Genomic DNA, 15,212 nt, shown 5'->3' with positions numbered 1-15,212 from the left:
GTTGAACCTCTGAGGTCAAACAGCAATTTTGAAACCTGATTTTACAGTATGTTTATTTGTGGGAGACATTTTTCTAGATAGAAAAACTGTGGCATGAAAATCAGGCTATCTAGAATTTCGTTTATGCTAATGTTTTCTGATGCTACAGATACACATATACCAGTATCATACATCAAGTTACCAGTATGCATGTTGATATATCAAATAAACAGAACATAGATGTATTTGTAACTTCTTTATTGTTTTGAAAATGTCCTTACAGGCACTGTGTGAGGTACAGTTTCAGTTGCACTGTTGTCCTTTTAGCTTTGGGGGGGGACGACGACGGCAAATGGCTGAATGTGGCTTTGATGAAGGCACGACCTCCCAAAACTACTACAACAATCCTGAAGCACAATCTGGGAAAGAGAGAAGTGCAGCTTTAACTCAGACCAGTAGATTATCATTTTGTAAAGTTTGGACAACTCAGCTTCCATAATCAGTTATAATTCAGATGATACATAGTCTAATTGGTATTGTTAACACAAGATGTTTATTAAAATAAAATATGAAAAATACTAAACTTAAGGGAAAATCCACTTTTTCTTTAGTCCACTGTTAATACAGCATCATCATGATTGTGTACTAATGAAAAAAATATCCCTTTAAAAAGGTAGAATGGCAAAAAGCAAACAGTACTTTGGTGAATGTCATCTGAGTTCACAGTGGCATTGATTAAACATTGTAACTAAACTTATACATGGGGGGGGTGCTACAATATGACACATTTCACATCTGAGAAATTAAATGCAAGAAAGATTGAGGGAGAGGATTTAAGGAAATACTGACATATCTTGCATATTTCCAACTGGGAGTTTTTTTCCTACAGTAAATATCTGCAAAACTGATTGACACTGCCATCAGCAGTTCCTACATTTGCAGATACAGATGTGCAAAGAGCAACAATCATTCACAAAAACACCATGATTTTTTTCAACCCTACATTGGTGAAGAAATAAGCATCAAATAAATTCTGGTGAGACAAAGTTAACAGTGCAGATTTTAGGATTAGGAATACACTCATGTGGTGATACTTCAGTAATTATAAAACAAAGAGCACATTCCCAGCATTACATAGCTTATTGCAGTTCTAAAAATGTACTTCCTAATGGAATATAAAAATGCTTTGAAAATGTCTCATGGATCTAACATCTGTACACTGCATCTTTGGTAGAAATGGACAAGTATGCAATCTTAATATCTTACAGACCCAGTGAGAAACATTCAGCACAGAGCAGGATGAGAGAAGTCCTAAAATTGCTGATAACGTTGCCACAAAATCTTGTGCGCTACCTGCTGTGATATATATTCTGTATTAGGACAAACATTGCAGATAAATAGTTCTCTAGAAATATTTTAAATAGCCAGATTTATTGACAAAGATGTAAATATACTGAAAAGCGTAATTATTCTATCACAGCCTTTTAAAAGGTAAACTCAGTGATATGACAGATGCATAAGGTAAACAGCATAGTGGCTCAATTTCTGCAACAACTAAGAGTGATGAAGCGAGACATTCAACTTCTGTTTTGGTCTCCTGGCTACCACGCTGTAAGTGTGAAGCGAACTCATACACATGCGAAGATACTGTGTGTGACTGTTAGAGTGAAGTTTTGCATCTCACTCATCTCAATATCTGTGGTGCTGCTCATGGCAACATCATTTAGCTGAGTCTACCTTTTTAAATTGCAAAAAATTTAGAAATATTGCACTTTTTAAAATAGTGCCACAAAAGGGCTTGCTCTCTCAATCAGATAACATTTTCATCTTGCACCTGATATTGGTGGGACTGAACCAAATCAAGGCATTACATTCAGAGGTATATTCTGCGTTGTGCAACACCGTTTCCGGCTATTCAGTATCTTCCTTAGAGCACAGTGCAGAGCAGTACTTTAAGGTTGCTTGGATAAATACATATTTTTTAAAGTTAGTCATGAACTCCAACCCCTTCACTATGTCACTAAAGCCAAACTGGCAATATCATTTTGGCAAAAAAGGATGAGAAGTCAAACGTGCACCCGTTTTCACAATTTTCATACACTCACAGTAGGATTTCCTTAATTTTCAAATACTTCCTCTTTTAAAAGGGCATTAAGCTAAAAAAAAATAGTTCAAAGTCCCCATCCAACCATACAGTAAGAGGCCAGTGTTAGAGACATGTGCCTGTTAGTGAGACAGTTTCCAGTTTCCTGGAGAGGGGAAGGCCAGTAGTGGTGTTGGGGGGGACGTGGGCTGGGGTTTCTATTGGTCAGTTGGAGACAGATGGCCTGCTGTGGTTGGTCAGGTCATGTAGCGTGTGATGGCGCGCAGGGCATATAGCAGTTCTGCCTGAATCCTGGCCTCCATTAGGAGTAGGTTCACATGGACCTGGAAGGGGCATGGTGGCCAGAGGATTAGCATACCATACATACTATAACACAGTGCAGTTACTTTATATAACTGGAATGGTATGGACTGCAGTATGGACAGCTATTGAGCTGTAAAATGGATATGCATTTGCAGAATGTAGCACAAGGCTATAAGAGACAAAAGACAATTCACTGAGTCGGATATGTAAACCAAGTGAGATTCTGCTGAGAAACGTTTTAATGGGGTCCGAAGGAAAAGATGCTTGTACAGACATAATTACTAACTAAAGTGAATGCTGCTGTCCTCATTACGTCAGGGATGAGACATTTGTTCCAGGTTGTCTTGACCTGAGCATTAAAAACAAGACAATGACCCACTTCCACGCTGCTGGTTCTAATAATAACTCAAGCTCGTCTTTCATCTCTTTCAGCCCAGTCAGATTCCAATATGGGGCCTCTCTGCAGAACAACTCAAAACACAATAACAGCATGTTCCTGTGGCCAAGAGCTTCATTTCCTCCAGCTCTGCTCAATAGTCCTAGTGTACTCATGAGCCAAAGCCTCCTGCAGAAACACAATCTAACAGCATGACCAGCCCTGCTACTGAACTCTGGCCTAGTTACAAAGACATATCAGGATTCACAAGATCCTTTTTGTGGCTGTTGACAGTGTAAAGCAAAGCAAAACGTTGTTTTTCAAAGGATACACACGTACATAAACACCATACGATTATACACTCTCACAAACACGAGCATCTGCAGTTTTCTAACCTTCTCGGAGTGACGGAACTGTCTCCAGTAGCTGTCGTACATGCGACGCGTGGTCCTCTCTGGATAACATGTTACCGTCTTTATATAGACCTTCAGGCTGCGTTCCAATAGCTGATTCACCTCCCCATAGTCATAGTCATCATATCTGCAGACAGGACATCAAGCCTGGAGCATCACTTTACGGTCTGCTATGGACTACTTCAGGGCTTCAATAAACACTTACTCACTCATTTAAATATTATCATTATCACACTAACTTGATTGATGCTAAGTGTCCACACTTGATAGTGAATGAGAAATGTATGTGACAGAGAGGGCACTGATGCCTTACCTGATGCCATACATGCAGTGCACGTAGTTGAAGAGTGCACGTCGGAGCATGGTGGTGTCCACGTCCTCGTGACTGGCCATGTTGTAGTAGGTCAGGTCACACGCTGTCCGGAACTTGTCATCCAGCAGCAGCCCGATGTCTGAATAAAGCCTGTTGACCAGAGAGAAACCATGGTCCTCCCACGAGTAGTCCTACAGACAGAGAGAGACAGAGAGAAAGCGAGTGAAGTTGTTCAGGCATGACAGTGGAATTAAGGTTTTCCATTATCACCCACCTGTGCTCTAAAGGTTGGTGGATTGTCTTCCCCGCGTCGAGCAAAGTCCTGGTACCCGAAGGTGGCATCTTCCACAAACTGAGACACTTTGGATGTGGGCATCACCTCATCCTCCAAATCTGCAGAGTCACAATGGAGATGGATCATAATCAGTAATCACATAATCCCTTTACTCAGTGAGAGAGAGACAACAGGAACAGGTGTGGTTGCAGTACCTCCAGAGCCCACCAGTAGGCTCTCTTTCTTCTCCTTCTCGAAGCGTGTGGCCATCTCCTCCTGCGAGGCCTCATCCTCCTCTCTCTCCTGCTGCAGCCTCTTCATTCTATCCATCAGCGCCTCCAACTCACTGACCGAGTCTGTGGTCTGAAAAACACACAACAAACCAGAACTCTGTTATTATGACAATAGAGTTACACATACTTAGATACATTTCCAACACAATCCCTCCAAACACACATAGTTAAATCTCACCTCAGGGCTGGTACTGCTGAGATCTCGGTCCAGGTGATGGTCGCTTGCCAGGTCACATGTACAGTAGTTGCTGATGTAGACGGCCTGGAAGCCGTTGGCGTTTTGTGTGTCCACCTGGGGGTTGATGCCACTGCCAAACACAAAGCTGGCCAGGGCATGGAAATGGGCTAATATGACCACAGCATGGACCAGCTCTGCCAAAGACCAACTGTGCTCCCCTGTCTTCACCAAGTTCTAAAGTAGAGGGGAAGAGAAAGGTTTGGTGCGAGTTACTTTGTGTGCGTATGTGGATAAAAGTCGTGTTTTTGAATAGATACAGTATGTGCATATGTGGATGATGTACTTGAATAAGTGTATGTTTTATACATGTCTGTGTTCTAACCTGAATGTGCTCCTTGGTGATGAGCCAAGGTCTGTGTGCTAGGAGCTTGTTGATCTCGTTGAGGTTCCTCAGTCTCTGAGGGATGTACTGCAGGCCCTTCAGCCAGTCCAGACACACCCCCATCCTGTAGAACTCACGCACATGCAGAGACACCAGGAAGGAACACTGGTGACGCGCTGCAGCCTGGAGAGAACAAGAGGGGAGGCTTTCATATTTCTATTATTTATAGCCTACTGGGAAAACTCTTCCTTTACTGCATATACTTTGTTGTTTTCTACTGTCTAAACTATTTATATTCTTGTTCTATATACCATAGGTGTCTGGCTAGACTGTAAACTCTCCTTCCAGACTCACATTAAGCATCTCCAATACAAAATTAAATCTGGAAGCGGCATCCTATTTTGCAACAAAGCATCCTTCACTCATGCTGCCAAACATACCCTCGTTAAACTGAACATCCTACCGATCCTCGACTTCGGCGATGTCATTTACAAAATAGCCTCCAACACTCTACTCAACAAATTGGATGCAGTCTATCACAGTGCCATCCATTCTGTCCCCAAAACCCCATATACTACCCACCACTGCGACCTGTACGCTCTCGTTGGCCGGCCCTCGCTTCATACTCGTCGCCAAACCCACTGGCTCCAGGTCATCTACAAGTCTTTGCTAGGTAAAGCTTCGCCTTATCTCAGCTCACTGGTCACCATAACACCCACCCGTAGCACGCGCTCCAGCGGGTATATCTCACTGGTCACCCCCAAAGCCAATTCCTCATTTGGCCGCCTTTCCTTCCAGTTCTCTGCTGCCAATGACTGGAACGAATTGCAAAAAAAAAAAAATCACTGAAGCTGGAGACTCATATCTCCCTCATTAGCTTTAAGCACCAGCTGTCAGAGCAGCTCACAGATCACTGCACATAGCCCATCTGTAAATAGCCCATCCAACTACCTCATCCCCATACTGTATTTATTTATTCATTCATCTTGCTCCTTTGCACCCCAGTATCTCTACTTGCGCATTCATCTACTGCACATCTATCACTCCAGTGTTTAATTGGTATATTGTAATTGCTTTGCCACCATGGCCTATTTATTGCCTTACCTCCCCCTTATCTTACCTCATTTGCACACATTGTATATAGAGTTTTTCAAAGGTGTGTTTGTGTATTCCATTTGTAACTCTGTGTTGTTGTGTGTGTCAAACTGCTTTGCTTTATCTTGGCCAGGTCGCAGTTGTAAATAAGAACTTGCTCTCAACTAGCCTACCTGGTTAAATAAAGGTGAAATAAATAAAATAAATATTCTGGGTAGTACTGTATTTAACAGTCCTGTTTTAGTTGGCATTCACCATGTAGCTGGCATGGCAGACTAATATAAAGCATACATACTGCCTGTATATGCATGATCTATACTAAATTAACATTTTCTATGCACGTTGTATACTGTCAATTCTAAGCATGACTTATTTTAAACTGCACATTGATTGTTTCCACATGGTTCTTTAACAATGCATTGCATTCAGCTGTTCCTCCTGACATAACATGCTGCGTCGTTAAGAGTGAGGGGGCAGACTTTGGCCTAGTTGTGGGCCACATCAGGAACTGGGTGAGTTGGAGGTGGGCTGGGAGGACCCTCTGAGATGGCTGCATAACAAAGCTCCACAGATGGAAGTGTTGAGTGGCCAGTGTGCCTAAGCGCGCGCACACCTCTCTCTCTCTCCCTCTCTCCCTCCCTCCCTCCCTCCCTCCCTCCCTCCCGGGAATCTCAGCACTGAGACGAAAGTTTAAACACCATAAAGAAAAATATAACCCGTCACGTCGGGACAGCCATTGGTTGTTAGGGAAATGGGTGAATATGGAGATGATATAAATCAGTAGAAGATGTGTTAGGTAGGTCTCCTAAGCAGGGAGGGAGAATCTAAGGGAGGACTTGTCTATGCAGGAGACATCCCCATCGGCTTAGCTTGACCTTTGACCTATCCTGTATCATGCAGCTTCAGGTAGAAGTTGTCTGTAGGATCAGTTTACCTTACCTCTATCCTAACCTCAACCATTGCAGGGAACAATGGCTGCGTCTGAAATGGCACACTATATATTAGTACACTTCTTTTGACCTGTTCCCAGGGCTCTGGTCAAAAGTAGTGCTCTATTATAGGGAACTATGGTGCAATTTTAGACACAACCAATGATAATCTCTTGTTCATCCTACTCCAGTGTTTACCATGATGGCGATGTAGTGTCGGCAGTGGAGAGGCAAGGGGCCGTCCATCCTCAGCAAGTAGAACTGGCTGTGCAGGAAGGACTCCAGGTAGTGGGGGTGCAGTCCCATCACCTGGGTCAGGTGGTCCACATGGCCCAACGGAGAGTAGGCCTCGGCTAGGAGCTGCTCTGTGAGGGGGTCCACTTGGGACGCCTCCACAATCTGGAACCAGGAAGGAGGGATAGGGGGAAGGGGTCCGGCAGGACAGTGAAGAGAGAGGTTTCAGTCAGGCAGTGTGTATTGAACTTGTGTTACAGTAAAAAGTATGCTGCTGTAATCTAAAATATGGTTTACACCTCTAAATTCGAGGCTAGGAGAACATAAAGGTGGAAAGAAAGACAAAGGGCAAAAAGTTCTAGAGATTAAACAAAAGTGACAGAAAACGAGAGTGTAAGCAGGACAGGGGGAAATATAGCCTCAAGACAGAGAACGAAAGCATTTTCTCACCTCTTCCTTTGGAATGAAGGCACTGGGTCCACTGGAGAAGGGTCGCGGCACTCTGACTCCTTTCTCCTGAGACGAGACAAGAGCGGTAGATAAGGAAACTGGGTTAGCTAAGGAACCATAGTACACAAGGAACTTAGATGTACAACCCCACTTTAAGCACAACCTAAATGAACTCTTAGCCATGTTGGGAAACAAAGAAAAAAAACTTAAATTAAGTGAAAAAGAGGGCATGTACAGTGCCTTCGGGAAAGTATTCAGACCCCTTGACTTTTTCCACATTGTTACATTAGCCTTATTCTAAAATTGATCGAATTGTTTTTCCCCCCCTCAATCTACACACAATACCCCATAATGACAAAGAAAAAAATGGGTTTAGAAATTTTTTCAAATTTATTCAAAATAACATTAACTGAAATATTGCATTGACATAAGTATTCAGACCCTTTACTCAGTACTTTGTTGAAGCACCTTTTCAGCGATTACAGCCTCAAGTCTTCTTGGATAGGATGCTACAAGCTTGGCACACCTGTATTTGGGGAGTTTCTCACATTCTTCTCTTCAGATCCTCTCAAGCTTTGTCAGGTTGGCTGGGGAGCGTCGCTGCACAGCTATTTTCAGGTCTCTCCAGAGATGTTCGATCGGGTTCAAATCCGGGCTCTGGCTGGGCCACTCAAGGACATTGAGACTTGTCCCAAAGCCACTACCGCGATGTCTTAGCTGTGTGCTTAGGGTCGTTGTCCTGTTGGAAGGTGAACCTTCGCCCCAATCTGAGGTCCTGAGCGCTCTGGAGCAGGTTGTCATCAAGGATCTCTGTACTTCTTTCCCTCGATCCTGACTAGTCTCCCAGTTCCTGCCGCTGAATGGAAAACATCCCCACAGCATGATGCTGCCAGCACCATGCTTCACTGTAGTGATGGTGCCAGGTTTCCTCCAGACGTGATGCCAAAGAGTTCAATCTTGGTTTCATCAGATGAGAGAATCCTGTTTCTCATGGTCTGAAAGTCCTTTAGGTGCTTTTTGGCAAACTCCAAGCAGGCCATCATGTGCCTTTTGTCTGGCCATTCTACCATAAATGCCTGATTGGTGGAGTGCTGCAGAGATGGTTGTCCTTCTGGAAGGTTCTCCCATCTCCACAGACGAACTCTGGAGCGCTGTCAGAGTGACCATCGTCCCTGACCAAGGCCCTTCTTCCCCGATTGCTCAGTTTTGGCTCCAGGAAGAGTCTTGATGGTTCCAAACTTCTTCCATTTAAGAATGATGGAGGCCACTGTGTTCTTGGTGACCTTCAATGCTGCAGAAATGTTTTGGTACTCTTCCCTAGATCTGTGCCTCGACACAATCCTGTTTCTGAGCTCGGACAATTCCTTCAACCTCATGGCTTGGTTTTTGCTCTGACATGCACTGTCAACTGTGGGACCTTATATATACAAAATCATGTCCAATCAATAGAAATTACCACAGGTGGAATCCAATCAAGTTGGAGAAACATCAAGGATGATCAATGGAAACAGGATGCACCTGAGCTCAATTTCAAGTCTCATATCAAAGGATCTGAATGCTTATGTAAATAAGGTATTTATTGTTATTTTGTAAATGTGCAAAAATGTCTAACCTGTTTTCGCTTTGTCATTATGGGGTATTGCGTGTAGATTGCTGAGAAAAACATTTAATTTAAGCAATTTTAGAATTAGGCTATAACGTAACAAAATGTGGAAAAAGGGAAGTGGTCTGAATACTTTCCGAATGCACTGTATAGAAGTGAGGTTTGATATGTAATGGGCAGCAGGTAAACCCAGTGGGTAATAGCATTGAGCCAGTAACCAAAAGTACAGTGGCTCAAATCGCTGAGCCGACTAGGTGAAAGATCTAACGATGTGCCCTTGAACAAGGCATCTCACCCTAATTGCTCCTATAAGTCGCTCTGGATAAGAATGTCTGCTAAGTGACTAAAATGTAACAGCCAGGCCTTGGTGCATCAATCCGTTTGCTCAGAGGTAAAGTAACCCCCTCCTCTTGTAACCTTTTGAGATGAGCAAACAGCCTGTGTGCACACACATTAGCCATGGAACATTGGGATCAAGTCCTGGGCAGAGGAAAGAACGGCAGCTTTATGGTTCACATTGTCGTGTGTGTGTGCGTGCGTGTGTCTGGCATGTTAAAGTGTAGCTTTATGTTAGGTTGTGTATGTCACACCTGTACATCTATTGAACTTAATGTACTGAGAGCTCTGAGGAGAGAGGGAGGTTAAAGAGATCTCTTCCCAGAGGCAGTGGTGTAAAGTAATTAAGTAAAAATACTTTTAAATACTACACCGAACAAAAATAGAAACGCAACATGTAAAGTGTTGGTGATCCCAGAAATTGTTCATATGCACAAAAAGTGTATTTCTCTCAAATTTTGTGTACAAATTTGTTTCGTACACTAGCCCCACAACGGCAGACAAATTAATTTCGTACACATGTCCAACTAGCCCCACAACCGCAGACCACATGTAACCACGCCAGCCCAGGACTTCCACATCTGGCTTCTTCACCTGCGGGATCGTGTGAAACCAGCCACCCGGACAGCTGATGAAACTGTGGGTTTGCACAACCGAAGAATTTCTGCACAAACTGTCAGAAACCATCTTAGGGAAGCTCATCTGCGTGCTCACCCTTCTCACCAGGGTCTTGACCTGACAAGAGTTTGACATCGTAACCAACTTCAGTGAGCAAATGTTCACCTTCGATGGCCACTGGTATGCTGGAGAAGTGTGATCTTCACAGATGAATCCTGGCTTCAACATTGTGAACAGAGTGCTCCGTGGTGGTGGGGTTATGGTATGGGCAGGCATACGCTACGGACAACTAACACAGTTGCATTTTAGCGATGGCAATTGATTGCACAGAGATACAGTGACGAGATCCTGAGGCCCATTGTCGTGCCATCTATACACAATTCCTGGAAACTGAAAATGTCCCAGTTCTTCCATGGTCTGCATGCTCAAGAGACATGTCCCCCATTGAGCATGTTTGGGATGCTCTGGGTTGCTTGTTCCAGTTTGCGCCAATATCCAGAAACTTCGCACAGCCATTGAAGAGGAGTGAGACAACATTCCACAGGCCAGAATCAACAGCCTGATCAACTCTGTGAAGGAGATGTCACACTGCATGATGCAAATGGGGGTCACACTAGATACTGATGGATTTTCTGATCCACGACGCTAACTTATATATATTTCTTTTATAAATGTTTTTCTTCCCCAATTTCGTGGTATCCAATTGGTAGTTAGTCTTGTCCCATCGCTGCAACTCCCGTACAGACTCGAGAGAGGGGTGAAAGTCGAGAGCTGTGCGTCCTCTGAAACACAACCCAGTTTCTTGCTTCTTGACACAATGCCCGCTTAACCTGGAAGCCAGCCGCACCAATGTGTTGGAGGAAACACTGTACACCGGGTGACCGTGTCAGTGTGCACTGCGCCCGGCCCGCCACAGGAGTCGCTGGTGCGCGATGGGACAAGAACATCCCTACCGGCCAAGCCCTCCCTTAACCCGGACGACACTGGGCCAATTGTGCGCCTCCCCATGTGTCTCCCAGTCTCGGTTGCCTGGGACAGGGCCTGGACTCGGACCAGGATCTTTAGTGGTGATGCAGTGCCTTAGACCACTGCGCCACTCGGAAGGCCCCCTAAACATTTTTTTAAAGGTATCTGTGACCAACAGATGGATATCTGTATTCCCTGTCATGTGAATTCCATAGATTATGGCCTAATGAATTCATTTCAATTGACTGATTTCCTTATAGGAAATAACTCAGTAAAATCTTTGAAATTGTTGCATGTTGCATTTTATATTTTTGTTCAGAAGGATAGTAAAACAAAGAAAATTGGGGACATGACTAATCCTAACCCCACAAGAAAAAAGGCTATTTTAGATTTAGGGATTAGGTTTAGGGAAAATAGGATTTTGAATGTGAATCAATTGTTTGGTAACTGGAAAAATGTACCAGTTTCTCTAGTGATATCACAGTTGACATATTTAGTCATGTTCTACCGACTCCAGGAGAATCATTTTTTCAAATAATGCAAGAAAAAAATGTTCTCACTTTATTTGGAATGGCAAACCAGATAAAGTTAAAAGAGCATATTTATATAACGAACATGAGCATTAAAACTATTAAATATTAAAGACATTAAACCTCTCTTAAAGCCTCCATTGTACCAAAATTGTATCTACTGTAAATCCAAATAGGATTTCTAGCAAGCTACTAAGAGAGGCCCATCCAATGTTTTAAGAGTGGTATCTTTGCCTTTTTGCAGATTAAAACCTTACATTTTTGGTGGATTGACAATGGATGCCTGTTTAAAGTATCCTCCTTTTTAAATGAAGTCATACAGAGTTGGCTACAATTTAAATTTCATCCTCCAGAAAAGGCAGATATAATATTACAGAAAATAATATAGCTAAAGTCCAATATACCGATACAGAAAAAATCTATGCAATTTTGAAAAAATGTACATGAAGGGTATAATATTTATGAAGGACATTGTAAACAAGAACAGTAAAATTATGTCACACAAGCTAACACTAGTGTATGCTCAATACATATGGGGGGAGAACGAGTCAAAGAGACCCCTCTCTGTTCCAGTGGCATATGTCTTATTACATAACAGACCTTTGAATGTGCCTTCTGTCAACAGACAGGCAATTTCCCGTGAATTTAGCTAATTGGGTTGAAGCCCTGTGTCTCCCACTGCCACACACAGACAGACAGACCTGCCCTGTGCTGCAGACAGGTGCAACCTGGTAGTAATCCCTCCCTCTTTCTCCTATTCTCTCTGCCCTCTGGCTGTCTGGCCCTTTGTGTGTGATGTGAGTCTGTTGCTGGGGCAGCGTGGCTGATGCAACTACCTGAGATGATACAGAGAGATGTGGCTCAAATGCTCCTATATATCCTGGCCTGTGTAGATCTAAAAAGAGCCTGGATCTGTCTGTCTCCATCACAAAAAAAAACAAATAGACAGTTGTGTGATAATTGTGGGATAAGTATTTGTTAAATAAGTAATAAAGTAATCAAAAACAAGAATCTTACATCATAATTAAAGATAAATTAAGTAAAATGTCAAGTGACAGTTTTCTCTCTCTCAGTAAACTCTAATTTCCAACCAATAGGTTGTCTGTTGAGAACAACCTGTATGAAACCTTTTGGGTTTTAACCTATAAAATAAAATATCTATAGTTTCTGCCTTTACCAGTATATGTATATCTGATTGAGGCATAGAGTATTTACCAGTATCTATTGGTAACTGTAGAAGGCAGACATGAAAGTGTTTTTTTTTCAGTCAGTGATGTTGGTCATGAAAGGGCTGACTCCGGTGTGCATACAGACAAAGCTGTCTCTAGGCATTGTAATCTGTATGTCCTCATGTTTTGTTGTTAAACCGATAACTGTGGCAACAGGGACTGGACAGAGTATTGAATCATTCATTGACTGAGAGCTGCTTTTGAAGTTCTTCAACAGAATGTTGTTTTTCTGTGGATTTAGACCGAAGTAGAGATTTAGAAAGAAGTAGGAATTAAGAGGTGGAGTTAGATAAAAGTAGGGATTAACTAGAAATATACCAAAATATTTTTAGAAATGTACTTGAAATGAATATTACACTTGAAGTCAATAATACAATTTTAAAAAGTATTCTATGAAAGATTACAATCATTTTAGCATATAGGTTTCATGGTATAGTTGTCCAAATCTATACACTCACATGCCTATACAAATATTACCACTGAATGTAAATACAAATGGTACTTTACAGTGAATCTGCAGAGAAAAGGGAAGTGATGCAGTGGAAATATGATCACAATGCTAAACTAATATCAAAAGCAGTCTCTATTTGTTCTGCTAAATGTTTTTGAGTACATTAATTATGTAATGGATATGTGCCATCTGTGTGCAAAATGCAGATATATTTCTAATGAGTCTACCATTTACATGCAGTGAGTGAGGTAGTGAGAGACTCTTATCAATTCCCCCCCAACTCTATTGCTATCATACTGATTGATGACCATCCAGGGAATTAAATCAATGCAAATTGAACAATCTTTGCAGATTGTTGTCTGATATGTTTGAATGGAAAAACAGCCTGATTGTCATCAAATCTGTGGCTCAGTTGGTAGAGCATGGTGTTTGCAACACCAGGGTTGTGGGTTCGATTCCCATGGAGGACCAGTACAGAAAATATATATATATATATTTAAAATGTATGAAATGTATGCATTCACTACTGTAAGTCGCTCTGGATAAAAGCATCTGCTAAATGACTCAAATGTAAATGTAATTAACGTTCAGGTTGTTCTTGGACTGCAAAAAAGGCCATGATCAATGACTAAATTATTAGATTTGAGATGATTTAAAATAGGCCTAAATCTAAAGCAATGTAGATTCTGAAGCAATTCTATAGATGATGTTGAAATACAGAATGTAATACAAAAATATCAGTAAGGGAAGGATTAGACCTGTGAAAAGAAATGTGGATGTCTGCTGAATCAGTAGATCTAATCAAAGCCTACTTACTGTACTCCTGCAGGATCTAATTGAGAACTTAATAGGGTGCAATTATATTTTATCTAAATTGGAAGGAATGACTAATCACCTTGATAAAACATGCTATTGGTCGACTAGTAAAAATAACATTTGGAGAAATCAATCTGAAAACACCATACCTTTTTCCTTATCACCTTTTGACAGATGTTACACATGTGAAATGGGTTGGGGGAGGTGGAGTCCGCACTGAAGCTCATGCTGGCCGCCACTGTAACCGTCGTAGAAACTGTAGGCCTATGTCACTCTCTTGGAGGTGTGGTAGTGGTGGGTTGGGGAGACCGAAGAGTTATTAAATCACGAAGCCGTTTTTCGAGAGTGGTATACGGAGGATCTGTGTTCCCCAGTCTGGCTCACCACACAAAACCAGGCAGTTCGGTGAGCAAACTTCTAACTTTGCTCTGCCGGAGGTGGGCCCGCCCACCAGCCAATAGCGGCGCACAACAGCTAGAGGGGTGTGTTTGTGAAACAACATACGCCTGCTGTCTTTAGTTAGCTATTAAAGCAATAACTTTCCACAACCCGCATCCTTTTATTAGACCCAAGACAACTAAAAAGCAACTTGAATCCGTACCAAATAAAGAAAAAAACTACCTTCAGCAAAATAATACTTTGATGACTTCCCTGTATAGATAAATTACAGTGCGTTTGTCATAAGTAATTTCAATTGGATCGAACAGCATGGATAGAACCAGGGTACAACATACTCTGGTCTACAAGGTTTGTTTTAGTAATAGGCTATATAGTCGGCAATAAAGTTTTACGTTGGTGTGTGTGTGTGTGTGTGTGTGTGTGTGTGTGTGTGTGTGTGTGTGTGTGTGTGTGTGTGTGTGTGTGTGTGTGTGTGTGTGTGTGTGTGTGTGTGTAAATGTGTCTCTGTGTGTAAACAAACAAGATGAAAGAAGAAGGCTCAGTAATTTGCAGAGCAAAGCAACACAGGTCTACAGCCAGGTAGATCCTCACGAATAAAAACATTATTTTCATCATTATACTAAAAACTATAAATACACACATAAAGGAAGGATCCTGCTTTTGTTTTTTGTGTATGGGGCCATGGTAGTACTGGTAAGTCTGACGTGAGTCACCCTACTTTCTGCTGGTATGCTGTAAATTCTCTTTAATTTGAAATGCATTTTTAGTTGAGGAAGCAGAAAATATTGAGGATGCAGAAAATATTGCATACAAGTACAACATTGAGTCAGCAAACAAAGAGAGCAGTGGTGGTAACAAAACCACTCAGCAGAAATCTTGACTAATCCAGCCCCACAGACACGCAAAGACATGTCTCCTCATCTTTCACCTCCTCTCTCTTC

The 15,212-nt window shown here is 42.2% G+C and overlaps 1 protein-coding gene across 2 annotated transcripts; it reads right to left on the bottom strand.

Moving 5' to 3' along the window:
- Positions 1 to 220: 220 nt before the first annotated feature.
- LOC106567842 (sestrin-3) lies at positions 221 to 14,305 on the bottom strand. Of its 2 annotated transcripts, none has more exons than XM_014137641.2 (10): positions 14,022 to 14,305; positions 7,324 to 7,389; positions 6,838 to 7,038; positions 4,616 to 4,798; positions 4,234 to 4,467; positions 3,978 to 4,125; positions 3,763 to 3,881; positions 3,489 to 3,679; positions 3,158 to 3,302; positions 221 to 2,406 (listed from the first exon to the last, which is right to left on the bottom strand). In XM_014137641.2, the coding sequence occupies exons 1-10, from the start codon at positions 14,097 to 14,099 to the stop codon at positions 2,320 to 2,322; spliced, it is 1,452 nt and encodes a 483-aa protein (XP_013993116.1). In that variant the 5' UTR covers positions 14,100 to 14,305; the 3' UTR covers positions 221 to 2,319. The 2 variants fall into 2 exon arrangements, with proteins under 2 accessions (XP_013993116.1, XP_013993115.1); XM_014137640.2 differs by having other exon boundaries at positions 221 to 398.
- Positions 14,306 to 15,212: the final 907 nt, after the last annotated feature.

The sequence above is a fragment of the Salmo salar genome, chromosome ssa13, assembly GCF_905237065.1.
Source record: "Salmo salar chromosome ssa13, Ssal_v3.1, whole genome shotgun sequence".
Lineage (NCBI taxonomy): Eukaryota > Metazoa > Chordata > Actinopteri > Salmoniformes > Salmonidae > Salmo > Salmo salar.
This window is presented reverse-complemented; position numbering and strand designations above follow the sequence as displayed.